Here is a 17,079-nt window from a genome sequence, read left to right as displayed (position 1 = left end):
AAGTGCTTTTTAACCAGGATAGTGAATGATTTGCAACCAGTTTTGTCATCCGGAATTTTGAACCCATGTCTGAATCTTAAAAATGCATGACAAGTCTTCCGTTTTATGCTTGTGTCAGGGTTTCTGCAAAGTACTGGAGCAGTACAGCCAATGTGTAATCTTAGTACCTCAGCCCATTTAATCATTTTTGTTTCAGCAATTCAATCCAAACAAAAAGCAACCAAAAACACTTAGCCAAAACATATTTTACACAAAACTGATTACACCTATAAAATAACCCACTGACTTTAGATTAGATTTGGTAGAGGAGTGACTATATTTATTCTGGTGCGCAGATAATTAAAGAATTATTTATGCTTGGGTGCAGAAAATTCTCTGCAGTGAAGTTGGAATCGTTGTACATTGGAAGTGAATGGGAATTAGTTAAATCACTTGAAACTTTATACAATGGGAAGTGATTGAATCTATTGATATTTGTAGAAAATTGAACTGATAGAAAGGACTTTGCTGCAGTCTTTGGGTCAGGTTGATGGTATATTGATCTAAATTATGACAAACTCATTTAGGCAGTTGGAAAGATGAAAGCAAAATGCTTGGCATGGTGAAGTATCATCTTCAAAAGCAATGTGCTGGAATACTAAGCTTGCCTTTCAGGTTATTGAAAACTACTGTTGTTAAAGAAACAGAAGATTTAACTTTGTATAGTGCTTTTCACAATCCTTGGATGTTTCAAAGTGCTTTACAGCCATGTGGTGATATGCATGCAAACATAAATGTATACAGTTATATACATGTGTAAAGTTGAATACCAGTACATGTGAAAAAATGAAATGAAAAAAAAAATGAAATGAAAATCGCTTATTGTTACAAGTAGGCTTCAAATGAAGTTACTGTGAAAAGCCCCTAGTCACCACATTCCGGTTCCTGTTCAGGGAGGCTGGTATGGGAATTGAACTATGCTGCTGGCCTGCTTTGGTCTGCTTTAAAAGCCATCTATTTAGCCCTATGCTAAACCAGCCCCTATTGTAATCATAATTATGACCTCTGGCCAGCGGGTGGCATCAGACATGCATCATGTGACTGGAGTGACCTGACAGTCGTAGGACATACAACAGGATAGTCGCACTTACAGTAGTTCCCTAGGAATTCAAGTAACTTTGTCTATGTATAAATCTGTTAGTTATCTTTCCCTGTGTTTGACAATAAATCATCGTTCTAGTTGAATACATTTATGTTCTGTGTGTATCTTTATCAACGGTGGAACGACAGAACACAAGCCAAAGGAGTACTTTTGAAGTATTTGTACTATTATGATGTGGGAACCACAGCAGCCAATTTGCCCCTCGTCAGTTCCCACAAACAGTAGTATGAGAATGAACAGAGAATCTGATTTTGTAATGTTTAATTGAGGGATAAATATTAACCAGGACTTTGGAAATAATTCATGCTGTTCTTCGAAATGGGGTCTTTTGCATCCATGTGAGCAGACAGCTGGGGATTTCAGTTTAAAATCTCATTCAAAATATGTCATCTTTGACAGTGCCGCACTCCCTCAGTACTTCACTGGAGCATCAGCCTTGTGTTTTGTACTCAGACCCTGGAGTGGGGCTTGAAACTGGAGCCTTGTGACTCAGGCGAGAATGTTACTTTTTGAATGTTACAATAGATAGCTAAAGGGGTGACAAATACAATAACACAGGGTAATTTTCTTCAGTGTAAACTGATACAGGTTTCTTCTTTTTGCTTTGACTTGGCCAATTCTGTCTGGCAGGCAGATGTTTCCAAGATGTAGCTCCGAGAAAGGTCACTCAGTTGATTCCTGTGATGACAATATTATCTTATGAGGAAAGGATGGGCCTGTACCCATTGGCATTTAGAAGAATGAGAGGCGATCTTATTGAAACATATAGGATCCTGAGGCGACTTGAGAGAGTGGATGCTGACAGGATGTTTCCCCTTGTTGGACAGACCAGAAATAGGGGACACCGTTTAAAAATCAGGGGACTGGATTCTCCATTATTGGGGCTATGAACCTACGCCGGCATCAAAACCGTGGAGTCTTACTCCTGAAAATCTTGGAAAAAAGCGACACAAATTCATAGCCCTGCAGGGACCCGGAGTAAATCTCGCCGCTTTTGCTGCAGATACGGGCCTTCGCACTTCTGGGTTGGAGGCCGCGCATGCACACGGTGGTTGCGCCGTGCTCCATGGCAGACTTGGACCGCGGAGCCAGACCCTATAAAGAGACCCCCCCCGATTGGCTACGCGCCCGACTCTCAAACCCCGCACAAGCATTCCCCGGCCGCCAATAAGAACCCCCCCCCCCGGCCTTCGCTTGGCCCGCGCCCGTCCGCAGCCGCCATGCGAGTATGCAATAGCAGGTTAGTTCCACGCCATTGGGAACTCAGTCGGTCGGAGGCGGAGAATATTGGAGCATGCCTCTGGCAATGGCCCCTGGTGGCGCGGCGTACTCTCCGCCTTTCCGTGCCCAGATAATCACCGAACCAGCACCTGGCCGCGATTTCGGCGTCGGGGTGTGGCGAACCCAGCCCAGTGACTCCCATTTAAGACAGAAATTAGGAGAATTTATTTGTCTCTGAAGATCATGGGTCTGTGGAGCTCTGAACCGCAAAGAGTGATGGAGGCAAGATCATTGAATATTTTTAAGGCAGAGGTAAATAAATAGATTCTTGACTAACAATGGAGTGGAAGGGAATTGTGGGTAGGCAGGATAGTGGCGTTGAGGCCTGAATCGGATCAGCTATGATCTTACGGTATAGTGGTGCAGGCTTGAGGGGCTGAATGGCCTCCTCAAGCTCTTAATTACTGTTGCTTCACAGCTTCAGGGTCCCAGGTTCGATTCTCGGTTTGGGTCACTGTCTGTGTGGAGTCTGCACGTTTTCCCTGTGTCTGCGTGGGTTTCCTCTGGGTGCTCCGGTTTCCCCTCTCAAGTTCCGAAAGATGTGCTGATAGGTGAATTGGACATTCTGAATTCTCCCTCTGTGCACCCGAACAGGAGCCAGAATGTGGCGATTAGGGGTTTTTCACAGTGACTTCATTGCAGTATTAATGTAAGCCTACTTGTGACAATAAAGATTATTGTATACTATATATTATTAATTTGTATATATAATTCAAATGTAGGGGGGGTTAAAATGTTTGTACTCTGAAAAATTTCTTCAATAAAAAGTATTTAAAAAAAAAAAAATTATTAATTTGTATATTTGTATGTAAATCTCATACATGCTGTTTTGTTGTTTGTCTTCCAGATTCCTTGGTCTGAGCATTCGTGGTATTGAAGAGAACAGCCGAACAAAAAGGGAGAGGCTACTCCAAGAGAACGAGTGCATTGTCAAAATTAATGAAAACGATTTAATGGACAGAACATTTGTTCAGTAAGCGAGGCTGTTCTTTTCTCAAACCTCGTGACTAGGTTTTCCCTTTGGGTCCTGACTGTACCCAAGCTCTCTCAAAGCTCAAAAACACTGTGTTGAAGCTAACTCAAGGGAATTGGGGAAGGAGGATTGTGGCGTTGTGGCCTCAATCGGAACATTTTTATCAAATCTGTGTTGTGTGTGAATTATAGTGCCCCCACAAAAATTGTTTTATACTCCTTGAGCTCCTTCCCACTGTAATTGTCTCTTCCCAAATCCATGAATGTCTGTATTCACTTCTCCATCATGTGTTCATCATACTGCCCCTTCAACACTCTCTTTTTGCTTGTTAATTTTTTATTGTGCTACCTGAGTTTCCCATCCTGTGTACATATAATGATAGTCTTGGAGACCAGCAATCTTTGTGTCAGATCCCAAGTATATTTGGATATTAAAAAAGGTTGTGTACATAACGTGAGCATAGGGACAGAAGAAAGCCATTCAGCTTTCTTTATCCTTTTGGCACCTTGACAAGCACATGGATAGGATGGGTATAGAGGGATACGGCACAAGGAACTGCTGAGGATTTTGGCAAAGGTTGGTGTCATTACTGGTACAGGCTTGGAGCATCGAAGTGCCTTTTGCTGTGCTGTATTGTTCGTTCATTAAGCTCCCAAGACTTTTCTGCCATTCAGTTAGATTACAGGTGATCTGTAGCTTAACTCCATTTACCCATCTGCCTTTGGAGGAGGTCTCAAAGCCAGAGGTGACATGCTTCTCATCAGGAAGGGAAGCAATTAAACACGGTGATCTCTGGGTTTGTATGGCCGTGTAAAGCTCCGCGGGTAAAGAAGGTGCTGCTGGAGTGGGGTTGGGGGGGGGGGGGGGGGGGGTGAAGAGAGCAGCTCCCTACTGAATTTCAGGAACTACTATTGGGCGGCGAACGTACCAATGATGAGGAAGTGGGTAGTGGGAGAGGGGTCGGTGTGGAGTGGGTGGAGGTGGCATCATGTAGGGGCACTGGTAACTGCACCTCTGCCGTTCTCACCGGCTCGGTACTCCATAAGCCCGGTGTGGGGACAGTGGCAGAAGCACATGGGAGTGGAAGGAGCATCAGTATGTGTTCCAATTTGTGGCAATCACCGGTTTGCACTGGGAGGGCTGGTTGAGGAGGTTTCGGAGGTGGCAGCGAGCTGGGATCGAGTGTTTTGGGAAGCTGTTTATTGACGGCAGCTTTCCATGCTTGGAGGATTTGGAGGAGGAGTTTGAGCTGCCCGGTGGGAATGGGTTCCGATACCTGCAGGCAAAGGACTTCGTGCAGAGGCAGGTTTCGACATTTCCACTCCTACCGCCCAGTCGATGCAGGACAAGGCAATGTCGAAAATGGGAGTGGGGGAGGGGAAGATCTCGGAAATTTATAAAGAGCTCATGGAATGGGAGGGAACTCTAATAAGGGAGATAAAGCAAAAATGGGAGGAAGAGTTGGGCAAGGAAGTAGAGGCGGGATTGTGGGAGGATGCCTTGAGTAGGGTTAACGCGTCCTCGTGTGTCAGGCTCAGCCTGATACAATTCAATGTGGTCCTCAGTACTCATATGACTGTGACCCGGATGAGCAGGTTCTTTGAAGGGATGGAGGACAGTTGTGATTGGCGTGGGCGAGGACCTGCGAATCATAGCCACATGATTTGGGCATGTCCAAAGCATAGGGGATTCTGGCAAGGATTTGTCGATGTCATGTCCACGGTATTGAAGGTACGGGTGGTTCTGAGTCTAGAGGTGGCAATATTTGGTGTGTCGGAAGACCCGGGAGTCCAGGGAGCGAGAGAGGCTGACGTTTTGGCCTTTGCCTCCCTGGTCGCCCCGAGACAGATCTTACTGGTATGGAGGGATGTGGAGCCCCCAAAATCGGGGGTATGGGTTAGTTGGATGGGTTTCTCAGGCTGGAGAAGATCAAGTTTTCCCTGAGAGGATTGACGTTAGGGTTCGTCCGGGGGTGGAAGCCGCTTATCCACTTCATTGCGTAAAATTAAACTGTCACCAGAAAGAAAAAGGTGGTGGTTAGGGAGGGAGGGAGTTAGGTGGGGGGGATGGTTGAGGCGGGAATAGATAGTGGGAGGGGTACTGAGGAACTGCGTATGTAAGCCATGTTGGCTGGGTATGGTTGTTGTTGGGTGGGTGTTGCTTTGTTGTTTTTTCTCTTGAAATTGTTGTTAAAAATTTATAAATGCCTTAATAAAATGTTTTTAAACGAAAAGGAAGGGAAGCAAGACCAATAGGACAAACCATCGTAGTGAATCCTGTTTTACTGCACAGTAACTTCATTTGAAGCCTACTTGTGACTGTAAACGATTTTCATTTCATTAATTTCATTTCTAGCAGTTGGTTTATAATCTAGCCACAATCTTCTTATCCTGAATGGAACACCATTTTTGTCTGGACAGTGTCAGGGATGGGGAAGAAATCCACATAAAGGGGCAGAATGAGACATTTTTAAAAAACATAGAAAGCTTTTTTTTTCTGGTGCCTCAGGTCCTAATGATGCAGTTTGACTTTTAACTCCTTTTCTTTGATTTGCAGAGCGCAGGAGGTTTTTCGGACTGCAATGCAGCTTCCTGCTGTGCTGCTCCAGATCGTTCCAGGTTATAACCGGGACAGGTATGAAAGATCAGCAATTGGAACACTCAGTATTCACAGCCACGAGGACGATTCCAAAACCAGGTTTCTACCACCATTGCGCTCAAAACCAACCAGCAAACCCATGGATTTGATTTATCCCGGTAGCGCAGAAAATAGCTCATCCTTTATTTCAACGCAGATCAGCAGCCCCAAACAGTTGAGGAGCAACAGTCACTCAGTATTGCCAAAGAAAACATCCTCACCAACATCATTTGGGACCAAGAAGCAGGGAAAAAAGATCAAAATCGATTTTAAAAAAGGTATGTTTTTGCTTTGCAGTCCAGAAGGAAATAGGGTGCTTCAGAATTGTAGTCACTGTTGTGATATAGAAATTGCAGCAACCAATTTACGAACAGTCATATGATAATAGCCATCTGATCTGAAAGACAGCACCTTCTATGGTGCAGCACCTGCTCATTACTGCACTGGATTTGTTTTCATGCCTCCAGACATAGACTTGAACCCACCACCATCTGATTCAGAGGCGAGAATGTTACCACTAAGCCATAGGAAACATTGGGAATAGTAACTGCGTTTTGTTCACTTCGGTGCTTATGTTGCATGGTATTCAGCACAGTGCAAACACCACCACATTAAATGCTGTAAAGATAGAGGGTAGCAGTGGAAGGGTGCTTTTCAGAATGGAGGGCTGTGACGAGTGGTGCTCCGCAAGGATCAGTGCTGGGACCTTTGCTGTTTATAGTATATATAAATGATTTGGAGGAAAATGTAACGATGAGATCAGTCTATCCACCCCTTGAAAAAGGCCTTCGGCAAAAAGACCGGCAGGTATTGAAAGAACAAGAATCACGGCATAATATTCATCTTCACTGCCTGTACCCGGCTCGCCTACGACAGAAGATTGTCCCACCTTAACAAATCAGCCTTCACCCTCCCCACCAAGCTAGATGAAATTGAACTTCCGAAGACCTGCCCAATACTAGGCCACCTGCACCCCCAAATACCTAAAGTGAGAGGCTGACAACCGGAATGGCAGCGCCCCCCACATGCAAATTCCTCCAAAACCACCATCAAATAACTTCACTCCACCCAATCAAATGCCTTCTCCGTATCTAATGACGCGACCACCTCCAACTCCCCTCTGCCAGAGAAAGCACCACATTCAGCAACCGCCTCACATTTCATGACAACTATCTGCCCTTAATGAACCCCGTCTGATCGTCCCCAATCACCCTCGGAAGGTACCGCTCCAACCTTAATGCCAGCACTTTTGCTACATTCAGCAGAAATATGGGCCTGTACGACCCACACTCCACCGGATCCTTATCCTTCTTAAGCAGCAATGACTTGGAGGCCAAAAAGACCCACATGACCTTCGGGTCCTTGAACATTTCCACCAGCAACGGCGCTGCTTGTCCATAAATCTCTTCTAAAATTCAACCGGGAACACATCCGGTCCCGCCGCCTTCGCCAGTCTGCATCTTCCCAATTGCTGCCTTCACTTCCTCGACCTCCACCAACTCCACCTCCCTCAATCTTAGGCACTCTTAACCCCCCCCAAAACAAATTCCCTCATCTCCCGCTCATCCTCTGGTGGCTCCGACTTATACAAATCCCTATAAAACTCCTCAAACACCTTGTAAATCTGCTCCAGTGCTACCCCCACTTTCCCCGTCCTATCCCGAACCTGAACTATCTCCTTTAATGTGGCCTGCCTGCGAAGCTGAGCTGCCAACATCCGGCTTGCTTTTTCCCCATGCTTCTTTCAATACCTGCCAGTCTTTTTGCCTAAGGCCTTTTTCAAGGGGGTTGATAGGCTGATCCCATTGTTTGTCTGGGTTGGAAGGTGGCCTGGATAAGGAAGGTGGTGCTGCAGAGAGGATGGCAGCTGGAAGGCTGGGCCTCCCGTATCTGATGTACTATTATTGGGCGGCGAAAATATGGAAGATTCAGGGATGGAATAGGGTGGTGGGGGATTTGTGAGTAAGGAAGGAGATGGGTTTGTGTAGGGGGTCGGGGTTGTTGGTGCTGGCGACGGCACCGCTCCCGATGGCCCCAGGGAAGTATTCGGTGAGTTGGTGGTGGTGGCCAAACTTGGAGGCACTTTCAGCAGTTTTGGTTGGGAGCGGGATCAGATGATGCGATCAGGGGAAATCACAGGTTTGAGCTGGGGAGGATGGATACCAGGTTCTCGGGGTGGGAGGAGAAGGGGATTAGGAGATGTAGGATCTGTTTCTGGGAGGGCGCTTTGCGAGCTTGGAGGAGCTGAATGAGAAGTTCGGCTTGGCGTGGGGGGAGAGTTGCTGGTACATGCAGGTACGGGACTTTGCGAGGAAGGTCTTCCCAAACTTCCCAACAACTCCTTCTCATTGCTGGAGAGGGTGCTGTCAGTAGGAGGGGTTGGAGGGGGGTGCCTTCTCGGTGATTTATGAGAGATTTTGGAGGAGGATAAGGTGTCCATGGAGGGGGTTCAGGCTAAGTGGAAGGATAATCTGGGGACGTAGCTGGAGGATAGTCTGTGTTGTGAGGTGTTGCGGAGGGTGAATGCCCCAAGTTCGTGTGAGGCTGTGGTTGATGCAGCTGAAGGTGGTGTATAGGGCGCACCTGACAAAGTCAGGTGTTGGGTGGGTTTTGTTATTGGTGTAAACTGAAAAATATTTAAAATTTGGAATAAAAATAATTTTTTTTTAAATTCCTCCGCATTTCATAAAAAAAGTAAGATTTACAGTCCTTTGAACTAGGGTTCCATTCAGGGATCTACCCGCCCAGTTATAACATCAACTGGGATCATTACTGACCATAAAACACACACACCATGTCCACAACACACACCATGCCCACAACACGCACCATGCCCACAACACGCACCATGCCCACAACACACACCATGCCCACAACACACACCATGCCCACAACACACACCATGCCAACCCACAACACCCACACATCACACACACATACCACACATATACAGCCCACACACAATACATACTCACGAATGTGTCTCATAATGTACAGCTGAGAAACGTCCCTCTGTTTATTTTCTGTAAGGCTGGTAGAATACGTTTAGGCAACAGAGTCTGGAAATAGCAGCTCAGTTTGGGAAGAGGAAGCTGTGGGGGGGGGGGGGGGGGGGGGACCTATGGTAGGTGATGGCACTGAAGGAAAGAAGTGGGAGTGGAAAGGAGGTGAACCAGGTAGAAGAAATCCAACTGAGTAGCCCCAGATAGAGTAGACAGAAGAAACACAGGCGTTGTTGCAGGGCAAGGTAGATGGTCACAAGAAAGGATGAATGAGGGAGAGAGATGTGTGGAAGGTTGGCAGAGATGGAGGGCAGTAGCAGCAATGAGGTGAAACTGGAAGGGCCACATTGCGAGGAGAGTGATATAGGAGGAGCATGGGGTGAGTGACAGAAGAAACAAAGACAGCAGTAGTAGTTTTTAATTTCTTGAAAATAAAAAGTGAGATTTTTTTTGAGAAGGAGAGAAAACTTGCATAGGAGACAAGTAATAATAATCTTTATTATTGTGACAAGTAGGCTTACATTAACACTATAATGAAGTTACTGTGAAAATCCCCTCGTAGCCACACTACGGCGCCTGTTCGGGTACACTGAGGGACAATTCAAAATGTCCAATTCACCTAACAAGCACGTCTTTCGGAACTTGTGGGAGCACTCGAGGAAACCCACACAGACACTGGGAGAACGTGCAGACCCCACACAGACAGTGACCCAAGCCGGGAATCGAACCTGGAACCCTGGCGTTATGAAGCAACAGTGCATCCACTGTGCTACCGTGCCATCCTTATGGGTGGCAGTATGTTTTATCATTTGGGAATGCTGAGTGAACGGATGTTACCGATTAAATATTGGATGTTACACTTCAGATATTACTATTCCACCTTTGAGCTGGAAAGTTGTGGTTGCAAATCATATCTCAGGACTCTTGCACAAAATCTAGGCTGGCACTTTATTGCAGTGCTGAAGGACTGTTGTTTTGTCGGAAGTGCCATTTTTTGGATTAGAGATTGAGCTGTCTACTCTCTTAGGTAAACATAAAGGACCCCGAATGCTATTTCTAAGCAGAGCAGGGTGATATCCTTCAGTGTCCTGACTGACATTTATCCTTCAATCAACAGTGCAAAATTAAAAGAATATCTGGTTATTAACACAGTGCTGTTTGTGGGACCATGCCATGCACATATCGGTTGCTAACTTTCCTACATCATTGCAACAGTGACTACACTTCTAAAGTACTTAAAGCTTCGAGGTGCTTTGCTTGGGGCGCCTGGAGGTTGTGAAAGACGCTACGGAAATAAAAGTCTGCTCTTCCTTTGGCATTGCCTCTTGTGCACTGTGGGATGTTATAAAGGTGTCACCAGGAAATGTGTATAACAAGCAGGAACACTCAGAAGTTTTCACATGTTATGCAGATGAGTATAAGTAAGGAGACACTGAGAATTACAGATTTACTTTGCATGGCAGTTAAGATGAAGAAGCTGTCTCTTTAGAACAAAACTTCCATGCAGTGACTTCAATTATTATGATGCAAACACTCGATAATATGTGGGAATGAACCGAGAGCATTGGAAACAAATGTTTTCTTTAAATGAACATTTCCCATTATCTAGGTGCCCATTAACTGGAGTGTACTGTACATTGGAAATCAATTGGTGCCTGAGAAAATGTCCCCTTTGGAAATGAACATTCTCATTAACTGTTTTTCAGCTGTCATTCCACTCCAGAGCATGGGGTCAGCATTTTCTTTGTGTGCTGATACCCAAGTATAGCAAAGATTACTTATCATCTGAACCCTGTGTCGTAATACATTGGTTTGCGTAATGTTTTACGGCACCAACTAATTTCCTAAGACTCAACTTATGATGCACACATTACTCAACCTCGCTTCAGCGAGCTATGGAATTAAAAACTGGGATGAGTCGAGCACCGTGAGTGCCCTGAGAGTTCTAAAGTTGCGCGCACAATGGTGGGGCGAGCCTAGCCTGATGCCATATTGGTGAAGGTGTGCCAGGAGCAGTGAGCATCTGTCAGAAGGCTGCAGAGTCAGGGACAGCCAGGGCAGGTGCAAATGTATTCGGTGCCATTGGTGAATCTTCAGCCTTGCACCACACCTCTTCCGCCCCCTGATAATTAATTATTGAAAGTGAAATTATGCACTAGTATGAATCAAGATTCTTCATTGTAATTACAGGTTTATTGTACATAATAAAGGAGAATATTATGTTACTGATTGCACATTCTTATTGCCCTAGACTTACCGCAGGATATGCACTTGAAGAAATGGGCATTATAGTGTGTAATGTGGCTCACATCATGTAATGCTATGTGTTCCTGCAACAGTTATTAGATGATTTTTATGTGCAATTTACACAATCAATAGTCATTATGATAGAGTGGGCTAGATTAAATTACATTATTTGATATTATTTTCTGGTTTGCAGTTTTGGGATAATCATGTAGATGAATAGATTTGTAGAATTGTAATATAAATAGAATGAGGAATATAAAATTAAATTTTGGGAAAGATTGAGATGTGATATGTATGTCAGTATATGTGGATATATGTGAATAGATGTAAATCATTCATTCCCACTGCTGAAGCCTGTTTGTTAACTGATGCGACCATCAATTCAAGGGAAACAAGGAGTTTGAAGTAAACAGTGGCTTTAATCAACTAGAACAGCCTGCCTGCGACTGCTCTGCTGCTGAGAGCCGCCTACAGGGCTACTGCTCTTTATACCTCCCCTCAAGGGGCGGAGCCAGGGACAGAGCCCACAAGGGCACCAACATGATACATTACAGCTAATACCTTACAATGGTCCATAGGTTGGAGCCCTCATGGGCAACAGCGTGTTACCGTTACATACATGGTGAATGGTTAATGTAATATGTTCACCACATTAAGGCAGTTTCATGGATAGTTCATTCACTGTTAGGTGGTGCAGTTAAGTTTCTGGTCAATGGTGACAAATCCCTCCCCCTTGCCATAGATATTGAAGTGGAGATGCCGGCGTTGGACTGGGGTGAGCACAGTAAGAAGTCTTACAACACCAGGTTAAAGTCCACCAGGTTTGTTTCAAACACTATCTTTCGGAGCACTCCTCATTCACCTGAGGAAGGCGCAGTGCTCCGATAGCTAACGTTTGAAACAAACCTGTTGGACTTTAACCTGGTGTTGTAAGACTTCTTACCATGGATATTGAAGGTAGAGCTTCAGCAATTGTAATGTCAAGGGGAGGCAGTGAGAATTTCTCTTCTTAGGGACAGTTATGTGGCGCAAATGTTACTTCCACTTATTAGCCCAAGCCTGAATGTTGGCCGATTCTTGATGCACACGGGCATAGACACTTTCACTATCTGAGAAGTTGCAAATGGAACTGTGCACTGTAAACATCCGCATCTCCCAAACTTTCAGTGGAGGATAGGTCTTTTCCTAAACTGCTGAAAATGTTTAGGCTTGGGATAATGCCCTGGGGAGCTCCTGCAGTAATGTCCTGGGGCTAAGATGAATGGTGTCCAACATCCGCAACCACTTTCATTTGTGCTAGGATTGACTCTAGCCAGTGGCCAGTTTCCCCCCCTGATTGATTCCCATTGACTTCAATTTTACTAGGATCCCTTGATGCCACACTCAATCAAATGCTGCCTTAATGTCAAGGGCAATAATTCTTATTTCATCTTTTGGAATTTAACTTTTTTGTCTATGAGGAGGAGTGCTGCTAACATGAAGAATTGTAGAGCTGGAGGAGATGGCCAAGCAGGAGTGAGGGTGTGGAGGGATTTGAAAACAAGGGTGAGATTTTTACATTTTAGACTGCTGAACTGGGAGTGATACTGAACAATGAGCATAGGGGTAATGGGTAAATGGGACTTGGTGTGAGTTAGGATAGGGACAACAGAGTTGTGGACTAGCTCAATTTATGGTGTGTGTTAATCATATTATGCATTATTCAGACTGCGTGTTTTGAAATTAAAATCTATAACCTGCTTTCTTTACAGCATACTTGTTGCAAAATTTATTTGTTGAGGAGCTCTGACATACCTGCATTTTACTCCACGGTTTCAATTGATTAAAAGTTTATAGTAAATTGTTACTTCTTATCCTGTTCACTAAATAGTTAATACAGCAACTTTTCCTTGATTCCTTCCTATATCCAGGTTCAGAGGGCCTTGGTTTCACAGTAGTCACCAGAGAGTCCTCTGTGCATGGACCTGGTCCCATCCTAGTCAAAAATATTCTGCAGAGAGGGGCAGCAGTGAAAGACGGTAGACTGCAGACTGGAGACAGAATCTTGGAGGTAAGAAAAATACATCTGTTTGTACAACATGAAAGCAAGAATCGGACAACAGAATTTGTGTTTCGCTAACCAGCTACACAGATTTATTGATCTGTCCTTTCATAATGCAAAATTTATGATGGCCCAGAATCATTTGACATGACAGGCCTGTCAGTTAATGCTGCACTTTAGCGATATTAAACCCTCTCGCCTATTTTTCTGCTAGATCTTCACCAACAGATGCTGCAACTTTCAGTATTTTGCAGCTGATGCAAGTTCCATTACATACTTTAACCCTTTGATTCTTTCGATCTCCCGATGCTTTGTTAAGAGTATATATGCGACTGACTCTTATGCTGTTGAGCGTGTGGGCTTACTTTTCCTCCCCTATGGGGAATCTTTTTTTAAATTAACTTTGGACGTCGGTGTTGCTGGCTAGACCCAATTGCTCATCCCTAATTGCCCTTGAGATGGTGGCTGTCTTCTTAAATGTTGTAGGCCAAATGGTGTGAGTACAACAGAATTGCTGTTCGGGAGGGAGTTCCAGGATTTCGTCCCAGCAACAGTGAGGGAATAGCAATGTATTTCCAAGAGCAGATAGTGTGTGGCTCAGAAGGGAACTTCCAAGTGGTCGTATTCCCATGTGCCTGCAGCTCTTGTCCTTTTCGATGATGGCGGTCATGGGGTTGGAAGGTGCTGCAAAGGAGCCTTGGTAAATTTCTGTAGTGCACCTTGTAGGTGATACATACTATTTCTACTGTGTGGCGGTGATGGAGGGAGTGGATATTTGTGGTTGGGGTGCCAATTGAGTAGGCTGCTTTGTCCTGGATCATGTCGAGCTTCTTGAGTATTGGTGCTGCACTTATCCAGGCAAGTGTGCTCAAACATCTGCTCCTGACCAACTAAGGTTGCCCCCTAACCAGGTTAATCTCAGTTAAACTTCAAGAGGAAAATCCTCAAAGCAATAATAAAAAAAACAAACAAGTGTCTTTTTTTCACTTTTCAAATGCTAGCATCACCTTTGCCTATTAGTTATAAATGTATTGGAGATGGGATGGAAAGGGCTGTCTGTTTGAAAATCAAGAGTCATCCAATTAGGTACTGGCGAACCTATTCACTTTCTCATTGACTGGGAAGATGGTGTACTGAGAGAATTGGTCTATCAGATGAACAACAGTGGGAGTGTGTGGGCAGGCATTTTGGAGGCAATGGATCATGGGACGAAACCGCTCCAAATTAGTCCAACTGAATTTGTTCCATTTGATTGTGGTTGATGCCAATGTGCTTCTGTGCTCACAGACTATCCTGCTGGAATCTCTTTCTGCTTCTCTTTTTCGTAAATTTATATAAATTGACTGTGATGTCCAACCAAAGTGGCATTTTTATTACCCAGTTTGGTGAGATTCGGCATAGCTGGGATGTTTTTAGATGGTTCGGGGTGACCTGGGTGTATTTGTGGATAGATCATTGAAGGTGACAGGACAGGTGGAGAGAGTAGTTAGTAAAGCATTGAGTATTCTGGGCTTTATTAATAGGAGCATAGTGTACAAGAGCAAGGCGGTTATGCTGAACCTATACAAGATACTAGTTTGACCTCAGCTACAGAAAGGATTTGAGCACATTGGAGGGAGTGCAGAAGTGGTCCACAACAATGGTTTCAGGCTTGTGAAACCTCAATTATGAGAATAGATTGGAGAGGTTGGAATTGTTCTCCTTTGAGAGAAGGTGGCTAAGAGGAAATTTGATAGAGATGTTCAAAACCATGAGGGGGCTGGACAGTGTAGATGGGGAGTAACTGTTCCCACTCGTAAAAGGATTGAGAATGAGAAGGGACAGATTTAAAGCGATTTGCAAAAAAACCAAATGTGATGTGAGAAAAAAACCTTTTCACACAGCGCGTGGTTGAGGTCTGGAAGGCACTGCCTTGAAGTGCGGTGGAGGTATTTAAGAGGACATTAGATGATTACTTGAATAGAAACAATGTGCAGGGTTATGGGGAAAAGGGAGGGGAATGACACGAAATCATGATCCTCGTATGGAGAGCTGGCACAGAGACGATGGGCTGAATAGCCTCCTGCGCCGTAACAATTTTGTGATTCTATGATTTAATTTACAATTGTAAAGGAAAGAACCTTTGAGAACCTCAAGTCATATGCTGGCCGAGCAAGGTGCACCCACACCCTATGAATGAATAACTAACAAAATAGATGCGCCAAAAAGATTCCTAGCTGATGGAGCACTGTAGGAATATAATGTCAGTTAATACAGGCCGGATGCCAACAAAAATTGTTACATTTGAATGCATTATGATCCCAGTATTGAGTAAGTCCGACTTGCAGATCAAGTTACAGATCTCAGGTACAGGTTCTGTTTTGGACTCACCAAGCCCTACCAGAAGTTTGATAGAGAATGAGCAAAAAACATCTTAGAAGCAAGCGTTCTACACTGTGTTACTGTAGGATTTCTGTCAACCTTCCACTGAACTTGTGGAAGTTGGTGAGAGTTTTACGCCTTGCAGTCCACATTTGTACAAATGTACAAAATAATGGGTAGGAAACTAAAGATTTTTCCGTGGCCTCTGCCTCCTCTGCCGCGCGACCCCAGGGTCCACCCCGCCGACCTATCCATCTGCCCCATCGACCTGACCCCCCTATCTGCCCCACTGACCTGACCCCCCTATCTGCCCCGCCGACCCCCCATCTGCACGGCCGACCCCCCCATCTGCCCTGCCGAACCCCCATCTGCCCTGCCGACCCCCCATCTGCCCCGCCGACACCCCCATCTGCCCCGCCGACACCCCCATCTGCCCCGCCGACACCCCCATCTGCCCCGCCCCCTCATCTGCTCCACCGACCCCCCCATCTGCCCTGATGACCTCCCCCCATCTGCCCTGCCGACCCCCCCATCTGCCCCGCCGACCCCCCCTGCTGCCCCGCCGACCCCTGCATCTGCCCCGCCGACTCCCCTCATCCGCCATACGACCCTGCCGCCCGCCTCACCGACCCCCTAGTCCACGCAACCGACCCCCCTCGTCCGCCCATCCGAACCCGCCGCCTGCCTCGCTGACCCTTGTTGTCTGCCCCACCGACCCACCTCGTCAGTCATCCGCCCAGCCGACCGCCCTGTTCGCCCAGCTGACCCAGCCGTCTGCCCAGCCGACCCCGTTGCCCACCCCGCCGCCCACCCAGCCGACCCCGTTGCCCACCCCGCCGACTCCGCCATCTGCTCAGCCGACCCCACCGTCCGCCCAGCCGACCCCGTCATTCTGCCCAGCCGACCCCGCCGTCCGCCCAGCCGACCACGCCACCCTGCCCTCCGCCTCCCTCTTGTTGTCCGCTTCCCACCTTTCAGCTTTTCCCTCCCATTTTCTCTCTTTCTCCAGCCGGTCAGCAAGTTCTCTTTGTTCCCCATTCTCTCTTTTTCCCAGTCTCTCTTTTCCCAGTCTCTCTTTCTCCATCCCACTCTCACTGCCCATCCTTCTACCACACGCCCCCCTCCCCTCCCCCCCACCCCCAACTACTGCACCTTGCACCAAAACCTGGGAAGTCTGCCTCATTTCAGTAGTGTTGGCAACCTTAGGCTGTGAAAGATGTATATTTTTCTTTTTAATGTGTGTACAGCAAGACATTAATCAATACTGTCGCTGAGTCTGCAATACCAATCTTCAACTTAACACCGAACAGCAGCTGGATCTTTACTGGCCCTTTCATTCTGTTTGCAATAACTTCATGTTTCCTTCTCTGATGAGCGTAATGATCATGTGTAATGA

The 17,079-nt window shown here is 45.9% G+C and overlaps 1 protein-coding gene across 1 annotated transcript in view; it reads left to right on the top strand.

Moving 5' to 3' along the window:
• LOC119958709 (partitioning defective 3 homolog B-like) overlaps positions 1-17,079 on the top strand; it is a 1,329,970-nt gene that overhangs the window by 647,337 nt on the left and 665,554 nt on the right. The window contains exons 7-9 of the mRNA XM_038787288.1: positions 3,270-3,395; positions 5,952-6,310; positions 13,192-13,331. Of these exons, the coding sequence (XP_038643216.1) occupies positions 3,270-3,395; positions 5,952-6,310; positions 13,192-13,331 (625 nt within the window). The remainder of the gene's footprint in view (positions 1-3,269; positions 3,396-5,951; positions 6,311-13,191; positions 13,332-17,079) is intronic.

This window comes from Scyliorhinus canicula, chromosome 2 (genome assembly GCF_902713615.1).
Source record: "Scyliorhinus canicula chromosome 2, sScyCan1.1, whole genome shotgun sequence".
Lineage (NCBI taxonomy): Eukaryota > Metazoa > Chordata > Chondrichthyes > Carcharhiniformes > Scyliorhinidae > Scyliorhinus > Scyliorhinus canicula.
This window is presented reverse-complemented; position numbering and strand designations above follow the sequence as displayed.